The sequence below is a fragment of the Lepidochelys kempii genome, chromosome 1 (assembly GCF_965140265.1).
Source record: "Lepidochelys kempii isolate rLepKem1 chromosome 1, rLepKem1.hap2, whole genome shotgun sequence".
Taxonomy (NCBI): Eukaryota; Metazoa; Chordata; order Testudines; family Cheloniidae; genus Lepidochelys; species Lepidochelys kempii.
The window spans coordinates 15941849-15956301 of record NC_133256.1 but is presented as its reverse complement, the minus strand read 5'-3'; the positions used below and the strand labels follow the sequence as shown (position 1 = coordinate 15956301).

At 44.3% G+C, this 14453-nt stretch overlaps 1 protein-coding gene across 8 annotated transcripts in view; it reads left to right on the top strand.

Annotated features, from left to right (window-relative positions):
- NARS2 (asparaginyl-tRNA synthetase 2, mitochondrial) overlaps positions 1 to 14453 on the top strand; it is a 90170-nt gene that overhangs the window by 48047 nt on the left and 27670 nt on the right. For 7 of the 8 annotated variants that reach the window (XR_012157897.1, XM_073335722.1, XM_073335741.1 and 4 more), the window contains 5 exons: positions 7674 to 7772; positions 7916 to 7953; positions 9894 to 9960; positions 11318 to 11455; positions 13125 to 13222. Coding sequence is in view for 7 of the 8 variants with exons in the window: in XM_073335722.1 (XP_073191823.1) it covers positions 7674 to 7772; positions 7916 to 7953; positions 9894 to 9960; positions 11318 to 11455; positions 13125 to 13222 (440 nt within the window). In the remaining variant the exon portion in view is untranslated. The remainder of the gene's footprint in view (positions 1 to 7673; positions 7773 to 7915; positions 7954 to 9893; positions 9961 to 11317; positions 11456 to 13124; positions 13223 to 14453) is intronic. The other variant, XM_073335764.1, reaches the window with a different exon arrangement.

Below are 14453 nucleotides of genomic sequence, written 5' to 3'. Positions count from 1 at the left end.
AGCTGCGGGAGTCATATGATTACATGAGACTCTCAGCTTTCATTTAAAAATCAGTCAGTTCCTAGTCCTCAAAGTCATGGAGAAGAGCTTGAAAACATGACCCAAGTCTAACCTGAAGGGTCAAAATCCAGAAGCCAAATAAAAAAGCACCCAAAATGTATTATTTAAAAAAATAAACCCTCATGATGTGGGTCTTGACTCATGGTTTTTTATGCTTGGGGTTGACAATACTGCATCTGTTCCCAGTTGTTTTTCTTATGGTAGTTAGTGAGTATTTAATTCTGAATAATTATGACTTTCTGCTCAAGCAAGGGAATCACTTTAGAGCAGATGAAGCTAGGTCCCTGCTGCTCTGGTTGCTGTCACCTGGCCACTGACAGACAGACAGAGCTGGGCTTTGTGTGGGGGAGTTTTTGAGGACCCGAGTGCTAATAGTGTTCTCGACATTGTTGACACTATATGTGCTGCATTCACAATGCCAGACATCCAAGACTGAAGGGGATATATGCAATGTTTTAATAGCAACTTTTGCACTTATTCGTCTGCTGTGATGGCTGCAGGCTCTTTAAAGACAGAGGTTTCGCATTCAAGGAGTTGTGTCAGATCCCCTGATTAAGAAGATATCATGGAATTAAATCTTGTCAATGTCCACTATATCAGTGCAGCCTTAAGGTCGAGAGTTTAACCACACAAGATGGAAAATTCAGAATGAAGAAGTCTACATCGATGGGAACTCCACTCCCTTGGTCCTATCCATTATGACATATGATGACATCATTCTACTCTGATTCAGAGCCAGTCCTCATCACCATGGTATCTGAGCACCTTCCAGAACTGCTCAGAACAAAGGCTCAGTCCTGCTAGATGCTGAGTAGTGTGATTCCAATCTAGCAAAAAACTGAAGTACATGCTTGCTTTTGAGCAAATGTGTCGTAGTCCCATTGGAGTCAATGGGGTTGCTCACATGCTCGAAGTTAAGCACATCCTTAAGTGCTGTGGTGGATTGGGGATCCTGCATGGTGCTGAGCACTCTAGCCAAGTCTCCTGATTACCGTGTCACATGTGGGTTATTCTATCTCCTCTTCTCTCCGAAGAACATTGGGCCATGTCACAGAATAGCTAGCAAATATTATAACAGGAAGCTATTATGCAGGCTACATGAGTAGGCTACTAGAAGCCTGTGGTGCATTGACAGGCATGATGCCGAAGGATACACGCCACTAACCACCAGAGAGGTGCACCAACAGCACACTAATATGCATATGGAGATTATAGCTGTGAGAGTTTGGCTGAAGAATTTATAAATAGTTGCATGAAGAAAACCTTAGCACTATTTGGGGGAGCAGCATTATCCCCATACGCTTCCTCGAGGGAAGTATAGCTCCTCATAGACAAACGCCTTTTCCGTTCTGTTATTTTGTTAACCCTTTCTGAGGTCCCGTGGGCAGTTTGAATTCCTTCTGCTTCCTCTGATTTTCTCCACGCTCTGTTGCTTTGTCAGCAGCACTTCATGGCCCAACGCCACCTTTTGCTGCTCTGCACTAGACACTGTATTTGGACTATTGAGCAGCTGGTGGAGGTTAGGCTTTACCCAGGAAGATGGGTTAAATTTGACAGATTGCTGATGAAAAGGCAGCTTGGCAGGAGCAGTCATGTCACTCTTTCATGCAGACCCTCCCTTTCTTCCTCCACGGATGCCGTTCCCCGCTCCAATGGCACTGAGTTCCACCCCCCCCCACCCCCCATTGACTTTTTCCTTGCCCATCATGGGTCTGGTCCAGTAGTTCGTGTGCTAGGCTGGGATTTGGGAGACTAGAGTTCAGATCTCTGCTCTGCTCCAGGCTTCTTCTGTGATGCTCTGTCCTTGGCCTTTGTGCTCCTGATTTGGAGTGTTGTGCAGATAAATATATTACAACTCTGAGGCACTTGTATATTGCACTAATGGGGGCTGTATAAGTACCTTAGGAAGAGCATCAAAAAGACCCGACCAGTCAAACAAACTGTAGCTTTGAACAATCAGTATCCACAGACAAACTCCCATACTGCCTCGGCATGATTCCATGTAAAAATAGTTTAATAAAACGTTAATGTTGAAAAAACTGAACGCTCTTTTTTCTTAGGAAACAGCTTCTTTTTGTATCCTCATAAAGCATTTGTCAAGGAACGCAATATGTAATGTAGTACAAATGGTATTGCAGTTGTCCACTCTTATACATGTTAACTTAGTCATTCACAGTCCTATGATTTGGCTTGCTATCAGTCACTCTCAGTGAGATCTCCAAAAACCGTACAAAAATACTGACTTGGTAATGTTAAAGGTATGAATGGTTAAAGATGAATGACCTGCAAGATGAGATGGTCTCATCTCTTAGCTAATCACAGAGGTTGGGCAGGAGATAGTCCAGAATGTACACCTTCATTGCCTTTGTCTGCATTAGTGAAAGATGGGGGAGAGAAGGAGAGGGGAGGGGCGAAGCTGGGACTGGCTGGGTCAGGGGACTGGGACTGGGATGGAAAGCCTGAGTGGAGACTGGGACTGGCTTGGTGGTGATAATGGGACTGGGATGAGGAGCCAAGGGTGGGGGAAGAGACCAGGACCAGTGGAGGGACGCGGAGTTATTTAGGGCAGAAGGGGTTGAGCTTGGAGGGAAGGGGCAAAAGAGTCTGTGCGTGTTAGAGCACACTGCCCTCCAGCACCTGGCATGGAGCTCAACGTCCATGAGTCCTCAGTTCCCCTGCTGGTGCAAAGCATCCCATCCTCCACTAGTGCTGGTCCACATAGGCAATTACAACCTACTACTGCTGTCAGTTACTCCATTAACTCAAGTGGCAGAGGTCTGTGCAGTGCACCTAAAGGTTCCAACTCTTCTGATGACCCATGTGGGTGTTAATATGATACCCCATGATGGAATATTTCAGCTTGCTTTCATAAAATCCGACTCAATTGCACACACAAAAACTACATTAAAAGAACATTATTAGGGTTGCAAAGTCAAACACTCATTAATTAGGAAATGCCAGAATTAAGGTTGCCTGTGCAACCTTAATTTAACCCACTTGTCCATATGCATTATGATACAGTCTTTAATTACATGGTTACATAATATTTTCCCACAGGACCCCTGCCTCATTCAGTGCACGTTGTGGCTGGTGCTCTGGGGGTGAATCAGTGCTATATAGTAGGGGAGGCTGTTATCTGCCTCATTTGTTACGGACGTCGGAAGGTGCATAGTGAATGAGACAGGGCATTTCAGGAAGAGAAAGGACAGTCTTGTAGTACAACTGAATGCTGCCCTGAAGAATTAGATTCAATTCCTGCCTCTGCAATAGAGTTTCCGTGAGATACTAGACAAACCACTTAAACCACACTTTTCACAGGTGGCTCCTAATTCTGTGTTCTTCATTTTCTGGGTGCCCAACTTGAGACACCTGGGGTCTGATGTAGAAGTGCAGAGCACTCACAGCTGCAATTGAAGTCAACAAATAAAGTGATATGTTATGCTAAGTGCACCGAAAAATCATAACCTAGGTATCTCAAATTGGGCACCCAAAATTAGTAGATACTTTTGGTGTTAAGCTCTGTGTGCTTCAGTTCCCCATCTGTAAAATGGGGGTAATAATAGCCCTCCCCTCACAAGGGGTGTAGTGATAATTAATGTTTGTGAAGTGCTCAGATAACATAATGATGAGCACCATAGACAAGCCCTTGAGGAAATTAATAATTCTGTCTTCAGAGCAGGATTTGAATCATGTGTAGTAAATAAGGCTGTGGTCAAGGAGAAAACAAACTGTTAAGTAGCTCCTCATTAAGTGAGCACTGTTCATCCTGTGCACTTAATGAGGCAGGGGTCTTGTGGAAAAAAATAGTATGTAATGATGTAATTAAAGATCATCATGCATGTGCACAAGGGGACTGAATTAAGGTTGCATGGGCAACTTTGATTTGGGCACTTCTTAACTTGATTGCTTGACTTTGCAACCTTAATAATGTGCCTTTAATGTACGTTTTGTGTTTGTCATTAGGAAATAGGTCATTGTCAACACAATGAGAAATATTCTCTTTGCAGCTGTTCCACTGACAAATTATTTCTGTGGGTCTTTCGGAGCAATTGTTTCTTGAGGCAAACATTTCCTGTACAAAAATGGTGAAAGAGCTCCAGTGGGATCCCAGAGTTGGTTTCCGGGGTGATGTGTTTGCCTACGACGGTGTTCAGTTACATCATTCATTTGCACCAGACCAGTGTAGACAGCTGGGTGACACCGCTAACTGTTCTATTGTGACACACCATGAGCACAGCCCTTGCTCTCTAGAAATGTCGCTCCTTACACAACAGCTATGCACACAGCGGAGGTGAGCGAGTATCTGACATGAATCTCACCATTTTGTGTGAGGAAGCATGAAGAGGATAGGAATATCAGTGCATGAAAACTCGGGTGAATCGTGACAAGTGCATGATTGTGCTTGAACATGTAGCAACCTGCAATCAACCGAAGACTACATCATCGTCATTGGACATAATTCAGGGTGAACGTGAAGACAAATAATCCCATGCAGGAGTGTATCAGTGATTGTGCCTTAGACTGACAGCAGAGATGCTCACACATTCTTCTCCATCGCACAGCAGCCCTGTTGTCTCAAACCTTCAATTTTGTTGCAAATACAGTGCTGCTTTGTTGAAATATCTACTGTTTTCATTTCAGATGTAGGCTTAGCTTGGGGATATCGAAAGTCACAAGCAGAGTACCACAAAGTTAAGGTCTGAGCTCAGAATCCCAGTTGGAGACCTTCAAGAAGTCCTCCAGCAAAATCAGGGAAGCCCAGGCTTGATGTTGTCAAGACTTTTAAAGTTTAAAAAGAAAAAAGCAGGAGAAAAATTTGGGGTGGAGGATGTTAAAACTACACCACCACCACCACCACTCCGCCGCTACCTCCCTCCATCTCTCCCCAGCTTTTATGCCTCCTTTATTAAGAAATAAAGGGAACAGACAAAAAAAATTTCCTTTGCAGGTAACACTTCTTCCAGGAGGTCTATAAACCTGGCCCCTCCAGTCCATCCCATCACCAAACTACTAACAGAAATGAAATTAACAAGGCATTGGCTATATTCCTCCACTTGCTTTTGTGATATCCTATTTCCCATCCCTCCATCTTGTCCAGTTAAAATTATAACCTTGTTGGTATGTCTTCACTGAAAAGGAGGGTTTTATTGTAGCATGGGTAGGCATGCTGGCTTGAATCTAGCTAGCATGGGTAACAAACATAGTGTATACATGGTGGCACGGGCTTCACTATGGGCTAGCAACCTATGTATGCTCTCAGGGTAACCAACAGGCTTGTGGCTTGGGTTGCTAGCTCATGCTACCACGTCTTGACTACTGTTGTTACCTGTGCTAACTGGATTAAAGCTAGAACAGGTATGCCTACCTGTGCTAGTCACACCTTCACTTTGCAGTGAAGACATGCCCCTTTAGAGCAGAGATCTTTCTTCTTGATTTTGCCTTATAAAGTACCTTGGCAATGCAGATATAAATAAGAGTAACTGCAGTTAGGAAGAGACAAAGTGTGAACCATGTGGTTTTGGTTTTTCCAAAATATAACCTCAGTCTCAAGCTTGGAAATATTTCTCAGCTTGTTTTTTCCCATACCACCCACTTTTTTTCCCGCAAGAAGAAAGCTGCTTATGTTGGATGCTGTGGGAACCTAATTCTTACTTTAGCACAAAGCAAAAACAAAAAATAGTGCTACTTAAACAAAATAAAGTTTTGGTTTCATGCACCAGATGGTACTTTCATTTCCTAGAAAGAGGAAGCTTAATGCAAAATCCCTTCGTTGCTGCCTGCTTGAAACTGGGCTGTTGTAATTATCAATGAATTTTCCTAATTTCATTTGCATAAGCCTTTTTCTTGCTAGTTTAAAGAGAGTGCAAAGTCAACTGTTGGGTCACTTGCTGCTCCGTCAGTTCAACTGTAGGAATGTTGGCTTTTAATTTATCCCGTGTAGGTGTAGCAATAATGGTAATGGTCTTTATTTCCATGTGGTAGGGCCTTTCAGCCATTTGGATCTGCAAACTCTTTAGAAACTGGAGGACAAATTCTGTTGTTTATATCCAGGCATCCCCGTTGCTGTCCATGGAGTTGTACAGAAGTAACCGAGAGCAGCGTTTAGCCCTGTAGGAATCCATTTACCCATGGTGGCAATACAGCCCCCTCTTGGGAAGAAGGCAGCAAGTGTTTAATAATGCACAGCAGCGCTTCAACAGTTTGCGACAGGAGGTGAAGAAATACCTTCTCCGGTTGAGACTAGCTGGAGAACTTGGACAGAGTGCCTAAAAGCTGGTCTATACTGCGATTCCAATCCACTTTTAAACCTGCTTTAGCTGAACTGGTTTCAAATCCAGTTAGGAGTTTGGGAGGAAATTTCCCCAGTGTGGAGAGGCACTAGAAGAGAGATTTTTGGAGGTCTATGTTCGCTCTCCCTGAAACACCTGTGTAAACCACACACACCTCAGCTCTGCAGCAAGGCTGTGTATGTCCCAGAAGCCCTTGCTGCCTCAGGTTCTACTGACCGGGAATTGCTGCACCTCAAATGTTCAGTTAGTCGCTGTTGGGCTAGCCAATGGCTACTAGTAACCTGGAGTAAATAGTAGATTCAAGACTCTGCTACTGAGGGCACAGTCACCACTTGCGATCTGAGAGAATGCCTCAGAACATGTTAAAACCTCCCTTTTATTGGGAGGTGCTAAGCTTTAGTCCCTGCTTCAGCTGAGCTGCGGCCCGACTGCACCATTCTATCCCTGACACAGGTCTGCGGAGTTGGGACACTGCCGTGAGTTGGAAAGAAAGCAGGAGGCTTAGCAAATGTTCACACCCCATCGGTATCACATTCTCCTCTGCATGTGCCACAGAAGAGCAAAATTCCAAAGGAAGGGTATGCTTGTGGTTGGTGCACTGGGCTGGGACTCAGGAGCTCTGAGTTCAGTTCCCAACTCTACCACAGACTCCCTGTGTCATGCTGGGCAAGGCTCTTCAGCCTAGTTCCTGAAAGGTATTTGGGCACCTACCTCCCATTTAAATACCTTTGTGGAGATGTCTCTTAGTCTCTCTGTGCACCTCCTTGTCTGTAAAAATTGGAATAATGTTTTTCTTTCTCCCACCCTCTGTCTGTTTGGCTTGTAAGCTCTTCAGGGCCAAAACTGTCTCTTACTCTATGATTATACAGTGCCTTGCACAGTGGGGTCCTGATCTTGGATGGGTCCTCAAAATGCTACCGTATTACAATTCATAATAACAAAGCAGGAAAAGAACTGTTCATTAAAGGGCAAAACACCCCTCATGAACTGGCCCGAGACCAACAAATACAGGCGGTAACAACTTTTCTTTGCTGCTGACCTGGGTTGCTGTTTGAGTGTTTTAAATACATATCTTTCATTGCCAAAACCTTAAGAATATCAGGTCATCAGAAGGGAGCAGCTCTCAAAGCCCACGCCTCAGCCTCTTGGGCTAAAAGATTAAGCCCTTTAGTTGGAAGCAGGAACAAGCTGATAGGCTCTTATGTAGTCCAGCCACTAGAGGGGGACAAAGATACTCTTGGTCTGCATGTGACACGTTTTATGTCTAGCCTAGGATATATAGGTGGTCTCAGTTTTCATGCTCTTCTGTGTTTTCCCTGTTAGGTTATGGAGGATCTTTTCAAGACCGTGACAAGCATCGTGCTCTCCAAATGTCCTCAAGATGTTGAGCTTTTTCATAAATATGTATCTCCTGCCCAAAAGGTAATAAACATGAGAGAAAAACTGCAATCCCCCTATATCTTGCAAACACTCTTGGTAGTGCGTAGGCCTGAATTTAGCAGAGTTCTCTTGTGTTACCCATTAAGAGTAGGTTTACATTTTTTTTGTCTTTTGTTTTAACCAAGGGCAGGTTAGAACAGATGCTGAAGAACAAATTCATAACGTGAGTACTATTTTTGATTGCTGACATACGATATGCTGCTGTTGGTCGAGCTCCTCGATAGTTATTTTCCCCCATCCTCTTGTCATGCCACTGACTATTAATTCTGCACAATGTCTTTTAAAGGCACTAATCACAATTCCCTACCTGTATTTAAGCTGTTCTGTTTGCCCCAGGAATGGTTACTGTCTCCCTGACCACTTTGCTTGTGTGTTGCATCTGTTTCTCCTCCCCTTTGTTTTTGTCTTCCCAGACGCTTTGGCACAGGGACTGTCTTCCTGATGGGGTGTATGGCTGTGCAGTGCTTACCCCCACTCTGGGTGCTACTGCAAAATACATAGTAGTTCATAGGCTGCAGCCATGCCCCTTTAGGCGGTGAGATGCTCCTCTTTCCTCAAAATCCCTGCTGTCCTCTATTAGCTCTATAGCCCTTGACTGCTTTTAGTTAAGAGAGGACTTCATTCCCCATTCTGGGCCTCCAAGCATCTCCTTTTTGCTTCACTCTCATCTGAGCCCTTGACTTCTGGTGGCTGTCCGTCCATTCTGCCAAGCCATACCAGGCCACCCGACCACAACTCTCCCGGGTGTTGCACTTAAGCTAGCCTGCCACATCCATGCTTAATGACAATGGATTTGTGATCTATAACTTTCAATGTTGTTATTTTTCATCTGCACAAGCACCACAAAACATTGCTGAGAAGTGCAATGTGTGTGTATGTCTCTGTGTGTATGTGTGTCTGAGAACATGAGTCACATTTGAGCTATGGGCCACTTCAAAAGGCTTCAGGTAGCAAAAGTAGGTGAGATTCCAGCCAAGTTATTATGGAATCACATAACCCAAGCACATGGAACAGCGTATTCCTCACTAACTGTTTGTTTCAGAAAGCTTTAATGTGTTATTGAATCCTTGTGGATCTTCCTTAGGGAGCTTGGTCTAGAACTGGATTTAGCCAGTGATACACAGAGATTTGATTATTGTTACCAGGCTAATTTAGTTTTCCCAGTGATGGCTTGTTTATGTTGTTACAGCCTAGTATGTGGAAAATCCATCACGCAGCCTGCTTGGTTTGGTTTTGATTTCCAGTCACATTTTGCAGGTTGCAAAGGAGACACTGGGACAGATTCTCCACTCTGTTATGCCAATTTTCTCTGCCAATTGCTCTATTGATTTACAGCGGTGGAGAATCTGGTGCCAGAATTGCCTTTTTGAGGACATGGACATGTTGATGAAAATAAGTCTGGCATTTTACATTGTGACAATCGTAACCCTTCTATTAATGTAAGCGCTTTATGGCATGATCTGTCCTCTTGTAGAGTACTATGTGGAGCACATGTTTGATGCTATGCTGTTGGGAGTTCCTTTCATCCTGAAGAGCCCCTTATACAAACTAGATTCTAACGGAATCACTTCACTCCTAGATGATATGCAGCCACCTCTAGGGTGGAACATGAAGTCTGTTTAACAGTGTGTTGTAACAATATAAAAGAAGCATCATATGAAATGAAGGCAAGCAGAACATAATCCTCCAAACTGGAATTTGCCTGGGCCACTGGGACTAAGCCCCAACCCAACACCACCACCTCTTGAGAAGAGTATCATGTAATCTTTGATCTCTCCAGGTGCTCATTGTTAAGGCATCATGTGTGGTAAAGCAATAAGCAGCACCAAGCTGGGACCTAGGTTCAATGACTGACTCAGTGAGAAACCTGCCATCTACTAAGTTACCAGGAGCTCTTCCTTTGATATTCTAGGGTTCCTTTAGGAAAGAGGTTTCCATCCAAGGTACATAAGAGTTGACCTTGCTTAGCTTGAGAAATCTGAGATCACAACCTAAGGTGGCATGGCTGCACTGTCCCTTTCGTTTTCCAGTGCAATACTTAGGAAGGGACCGTCTTGGTACTCACATTTGCAATGTCAAATGCTTAGTTTTTTTCTGTTACAGAATTTCCTATACTGAAGCAGTGGAAATTTTAAATCGAGCTCCTCAGACGTTCACTTTCCAACCAAAGGTCAGTGGGTACCCTGGCTGTGAGAGAGCCAATGCCTGGTTCCTGCTTCTGTGGTGTGGGTCTGCACAATGCTCTCCATTTCTAAATCCTGGGGAAGCCTCACTTCTCTTTCTTATGTTGCAACAGAGTTGTTAGTTCACTCAGTACATGTTAGTCCTTTTGTGTTATTGCATGGTTGCAAACCAGCCATAACCCAGTGTAACCACAGTAGCTTAGAAGATGAAGCATGGAATAATTTAGGAAACAAGTTGTTACAAGAGTGAAGTGTGCACAGTGAGGCTAAGCAATGGCTTAAGAGAAGTGGCACAATACCATTAGATTGTAAGCCCTTTGCAGAAGGTGCCGTCCCTGCCTGTGTGCATGGACAGTGCCTAGTGCATTGTGTATACTTCAGGAACACCTAATAGGCGAGAGGAATTTAGGTCGTACCAAGGGTTTAACTAGGAATAATGAAGTAAAACTGAGTCAAAACACTATTGCGGAGATAGGTAAAGAGAGTCCTTTGTTCTTCTAAAAGACGACTGTAGCCAAGGAGAAAGCCGTTTACAAATTACAGTGTTCCTAAAACTCCTACTTCATCCCTGCTTCTAACAGATGCCACAGTAGGCAAAGTCCTCACTTGAGCACCTACTTCTAATCTCGCATACATAGTCATTAGTCTTAACAGTCCTCAGTCCACTGCTTTGAGGATAAGTCTGGCTGGGCCCACCTTCAGCGCAGATAGCCTAAGATCAACAGATAAACTCTGAGCCCATTTTGGTACGAATAAATTAATAAAGAGTTGTAAATCCTCTATCCGGATACAGCTGTCAGTTACACTAGCAGTTCCCCTGCAACAAATCATTCATGGCTCACGCTCCTGCCACAATTGATGCGGACACACCTGATGGTCTCTTCCAGGGGGCATTGGTTTTCCTAAGCGAGAGGCTGCAGAGACGGCGTGGCATGCACCAGAGCGCATCTGGGAAGGGAGGGAAGAGACAGGGAACAGGATGGATACAAGCAGTGGTTAGATAAATTCACTTTAGCCGGTTGCTAAAAATTGACCTGGTTTGTTGGGGGGGGGGGGCAGGTGGAACCTTTGTCCAGATAGTCTGTTCACTTAGACAACATAACAATCTGCTCTACTCCAAGCACGAGTTATTGGGAGAGATGCAGGGATCCCTGGGTGGGAGTCTCTGGCCCATGTTATGCAGGAGGTCAGACAGACCCTGGGAGAGGCGGAGCCCTTCCTAGTATCCAGCCTTTGAAACCGGTGCATCTCCACTGTATGGGGTCTCACTGTGTCTTCTAAAGTGTACGCACTGCACTACGCAGGGTCCAACTTCCCTTGCTCTCCATGTTGTTGTCTCTACAGTGGGGCAGCGATCTCCAGACTGAACATGAGAAATACCTGGTGAAGCACTGCAGCGAGATTCCTGTGTTTGTAGTTAATTACCCATATGATCTCAAACCTTTCTACATGCGGGACAATGAAGATGGACCTCAACGCACAGTAAGTCCGTGTGTGTGCATCTCCATACTTTTTGGTCACACGCCCTGTCCTCCCTCATCCTACCTAGCAATAGATTATCATTGTTCTGGTCTCCAGTCAGGAAGCAGGAGATAAGATACATCAATCAATTGCAACAGTTAAGCCCCAGTCCAGATCCTTTCCTTCCTTTAGAGAGAGATCCAAAACAGGAGAGAATCCAGTCAGTCAAGAGAAGAATGGACAGCCTAGGTCTTTGAAAGGCAGCCAGTTAGGTTTGCTGTAGTCAGTTTCTTTTTAAGGGAAGTTCAAACATAAAATAAGGTAGCAAGTTTTTTTAAGAGGAGTCTCTTTAATGACAACCAATGCACATAATATTCATTGGCATTGTTCTCCTGCCTTCCCAGCCCAGTCTGTGAGTATTTTATCCTCCTACCAGCAGATGGGGACAGGAAGTAAACTCCTTCTGGGTTCTGCTTTGAGCATGGGGTCCCTGTGCTGTGTGACTCCAGGCACTCCATCTGGAGGAATTCCTCTGTGCCTTGGACAGTCAAGGCATAATTGCGTTTGCCTGCCTCCCCACAGCTTGTTCTTGGGTTCTTCATACCCCTTGGGGCTTGGCCACACACAGACTTACCCCAAAATAAATGAATCTGTTTCATTTCACACTGTTTGTTATTTCGGTGTGGACACTTTTATTTCAGAACAAAAGGGGCCTACTTCGATTTGATTTTGGTATCAGTCTGGTATTTTTTTACCCTCACTGGCAGATGGCTGCTGCATTTAGTGACCCTGCCCCTCTGCAACATGCATTCTGCAAGTCCGAGGTAACGAAATGAAACATTTGCTGCTGCTATAAACAATCATGGTTGGAGAAGCTCTTCTGGAGTGTGTATATATTTACATAAGTGGTATCCTAGACTCAACAGAGGAAGCTTGAGTCGCAGCTGTAGTGACTGGATGGGAGAGCCCTCCTCACCTGACAAGAGGGAGCAGCATTTGGGAAAAGGTCTGTGAGGACCTCTGTAGAAGCCCATGTTTCCTCAGTGTGCTTCTTTGTCCCCCTCTAGTAACAAGAGTTCATGAGTCTGCTACAGTCTTTGACTCACACAGCTGGGTTTTTTAGCTCAGGCAGTAGAGGCTCCTGCTTTTCTATCCAGAGGTTCTGGGTTCAATCCCTGCATCCGATGACCAGCCAGAATATGTCTTCTATGGAAGGTGTAACTTCCAGCTCGAGGAGACATACCCTGTCTGGCTTTGATCAAGTTAGCATGCATAGAAGTGTAGCCACCTCTACCACATGGTTTCAGACAGGATTGTACTCAGGGTTGCTAGCTGCTTGCACCGCCATAGCTACCCTTTTATTTTTTAGCACGCTAGCTTGATTAGAATTAGTGCGGCTATGTGGTCTTGATCTGGAAATTACATCATAGCTCCAGGGTAGACGTACCCTAGGATTCCTGATCTGTTGTACACCATATAAGCTATACCATCTGTTATCTTGTGCTAGTCACTACGATGTACAGCTGCCAATAGATTAGATCACTGTCTAGGTACTTGCACAGGGTCCATCTCCATAGTATCGGAGCCCCTCACAAACAGGAATGAATTTCTCCTCCTAGCAGCCCTAGGATTACTGTTGGACTGCACAGGTAAATGGCATGGCTCAGTTTATGGTTCTTTTTCCCCCAAGGTGGCAGCCGTTGATCTTCTGGTACCAGGAATAGGGGAGTTATGTGGTGGCAGCCTGAGAGAGGAGCGACCACATTTTCTTCAATCACGCTTAGCGAGGTATGGCGAAAACTTATGGCTGATTACCTGCAGTAGGGGAAGAACAGTCTGGCGAGGGAGAGTGTCAGAGGCCACTGGAGTTTGGTGGGAGAAGGAGTAGATGTGCAGACAGTAAATGTTCCATTATGTTTATTGGCTTTGAAGTATCTGTTAATCAGCTGTTTATCTATTAAGCAAAATATAGCTGTATCCCCAAATGATGACTTGCTCCTGGGGTAAACATGCAAAGTGCCTCTTTGTATCATCTCACCACAGAAGAATGTTGCATGCTACTCCGAAAGAACCTCTCCTATCACACGGGCTCCAAGGAAGCGATCTGTAACCGTTAGGGCCGTCGAGTGATTAATCGCACTCTTAAACAGGAATAGAATACCATTTATTTAAATATTTTTGGATGTTTTCTACCTTTTAAAATATATTGATTTCAGTTACAACACAGAATACAAAGTGTAGTGCTCACCTAATATTTATTTTTGATGACAAGTATTTGCACTCTAAAAAAAAACCACAAAAGAAATAGTATTTTTCAATTCCCCCCCATACAAGTACTGTAGTGCAATCTCTTTACCATGAAAGTTGAACTTACAAATTTAGAATTGTGTACAAAAAAATCTGCATTCAAAAATAAAGCAATGTAAAATTTTAGAGCCTGCAAGTCCATTCAGTACTATTTCTTGTTCAGCCAATCGCTCAGACCAACAGGCTTATTTACATTTGCAGGGCAGAATGCTGCCCGCTTCTTGTTTACAATGTCACCTGAAAGTGAGAACAGGCATTCTCATGGCACTGTTGCAGCCGGCATCGCAAGATATTTACATGCCAGATGCGCTAAAGGTTCATATGTCCCTTCATGCTTCAACCACGATTCCAGGGGACATGCGTCCTTGCTGATGACGGGTTCTATTTGATAACAATCCAAAGCAGTGTGGACTGATGCATGTTCCTTTTCATTATCTGAGTCAGCTGCCACTAGCAGAAGATTGATTTTCTTTTTTGGTGGTTCGGGTTCTGTAGTTTCCGCATCGGAGTGTTGCTCTTTTAAGACTTCTGAAAGCATCCCTTTCAGATTTTGGAAGGCACTTCTGTTCTTAAACCTTGGGTCGAGTGCTGTAGCTATCTTTAGAAATCTCACGTTAGTACCTTCTTTGCATTTTGTGAAATCTGCAGTGAAAGTGTTCTTAAAATGAACCACGTGTGCTGGGTCATAATCCGAGACTGCTATAACATGAAC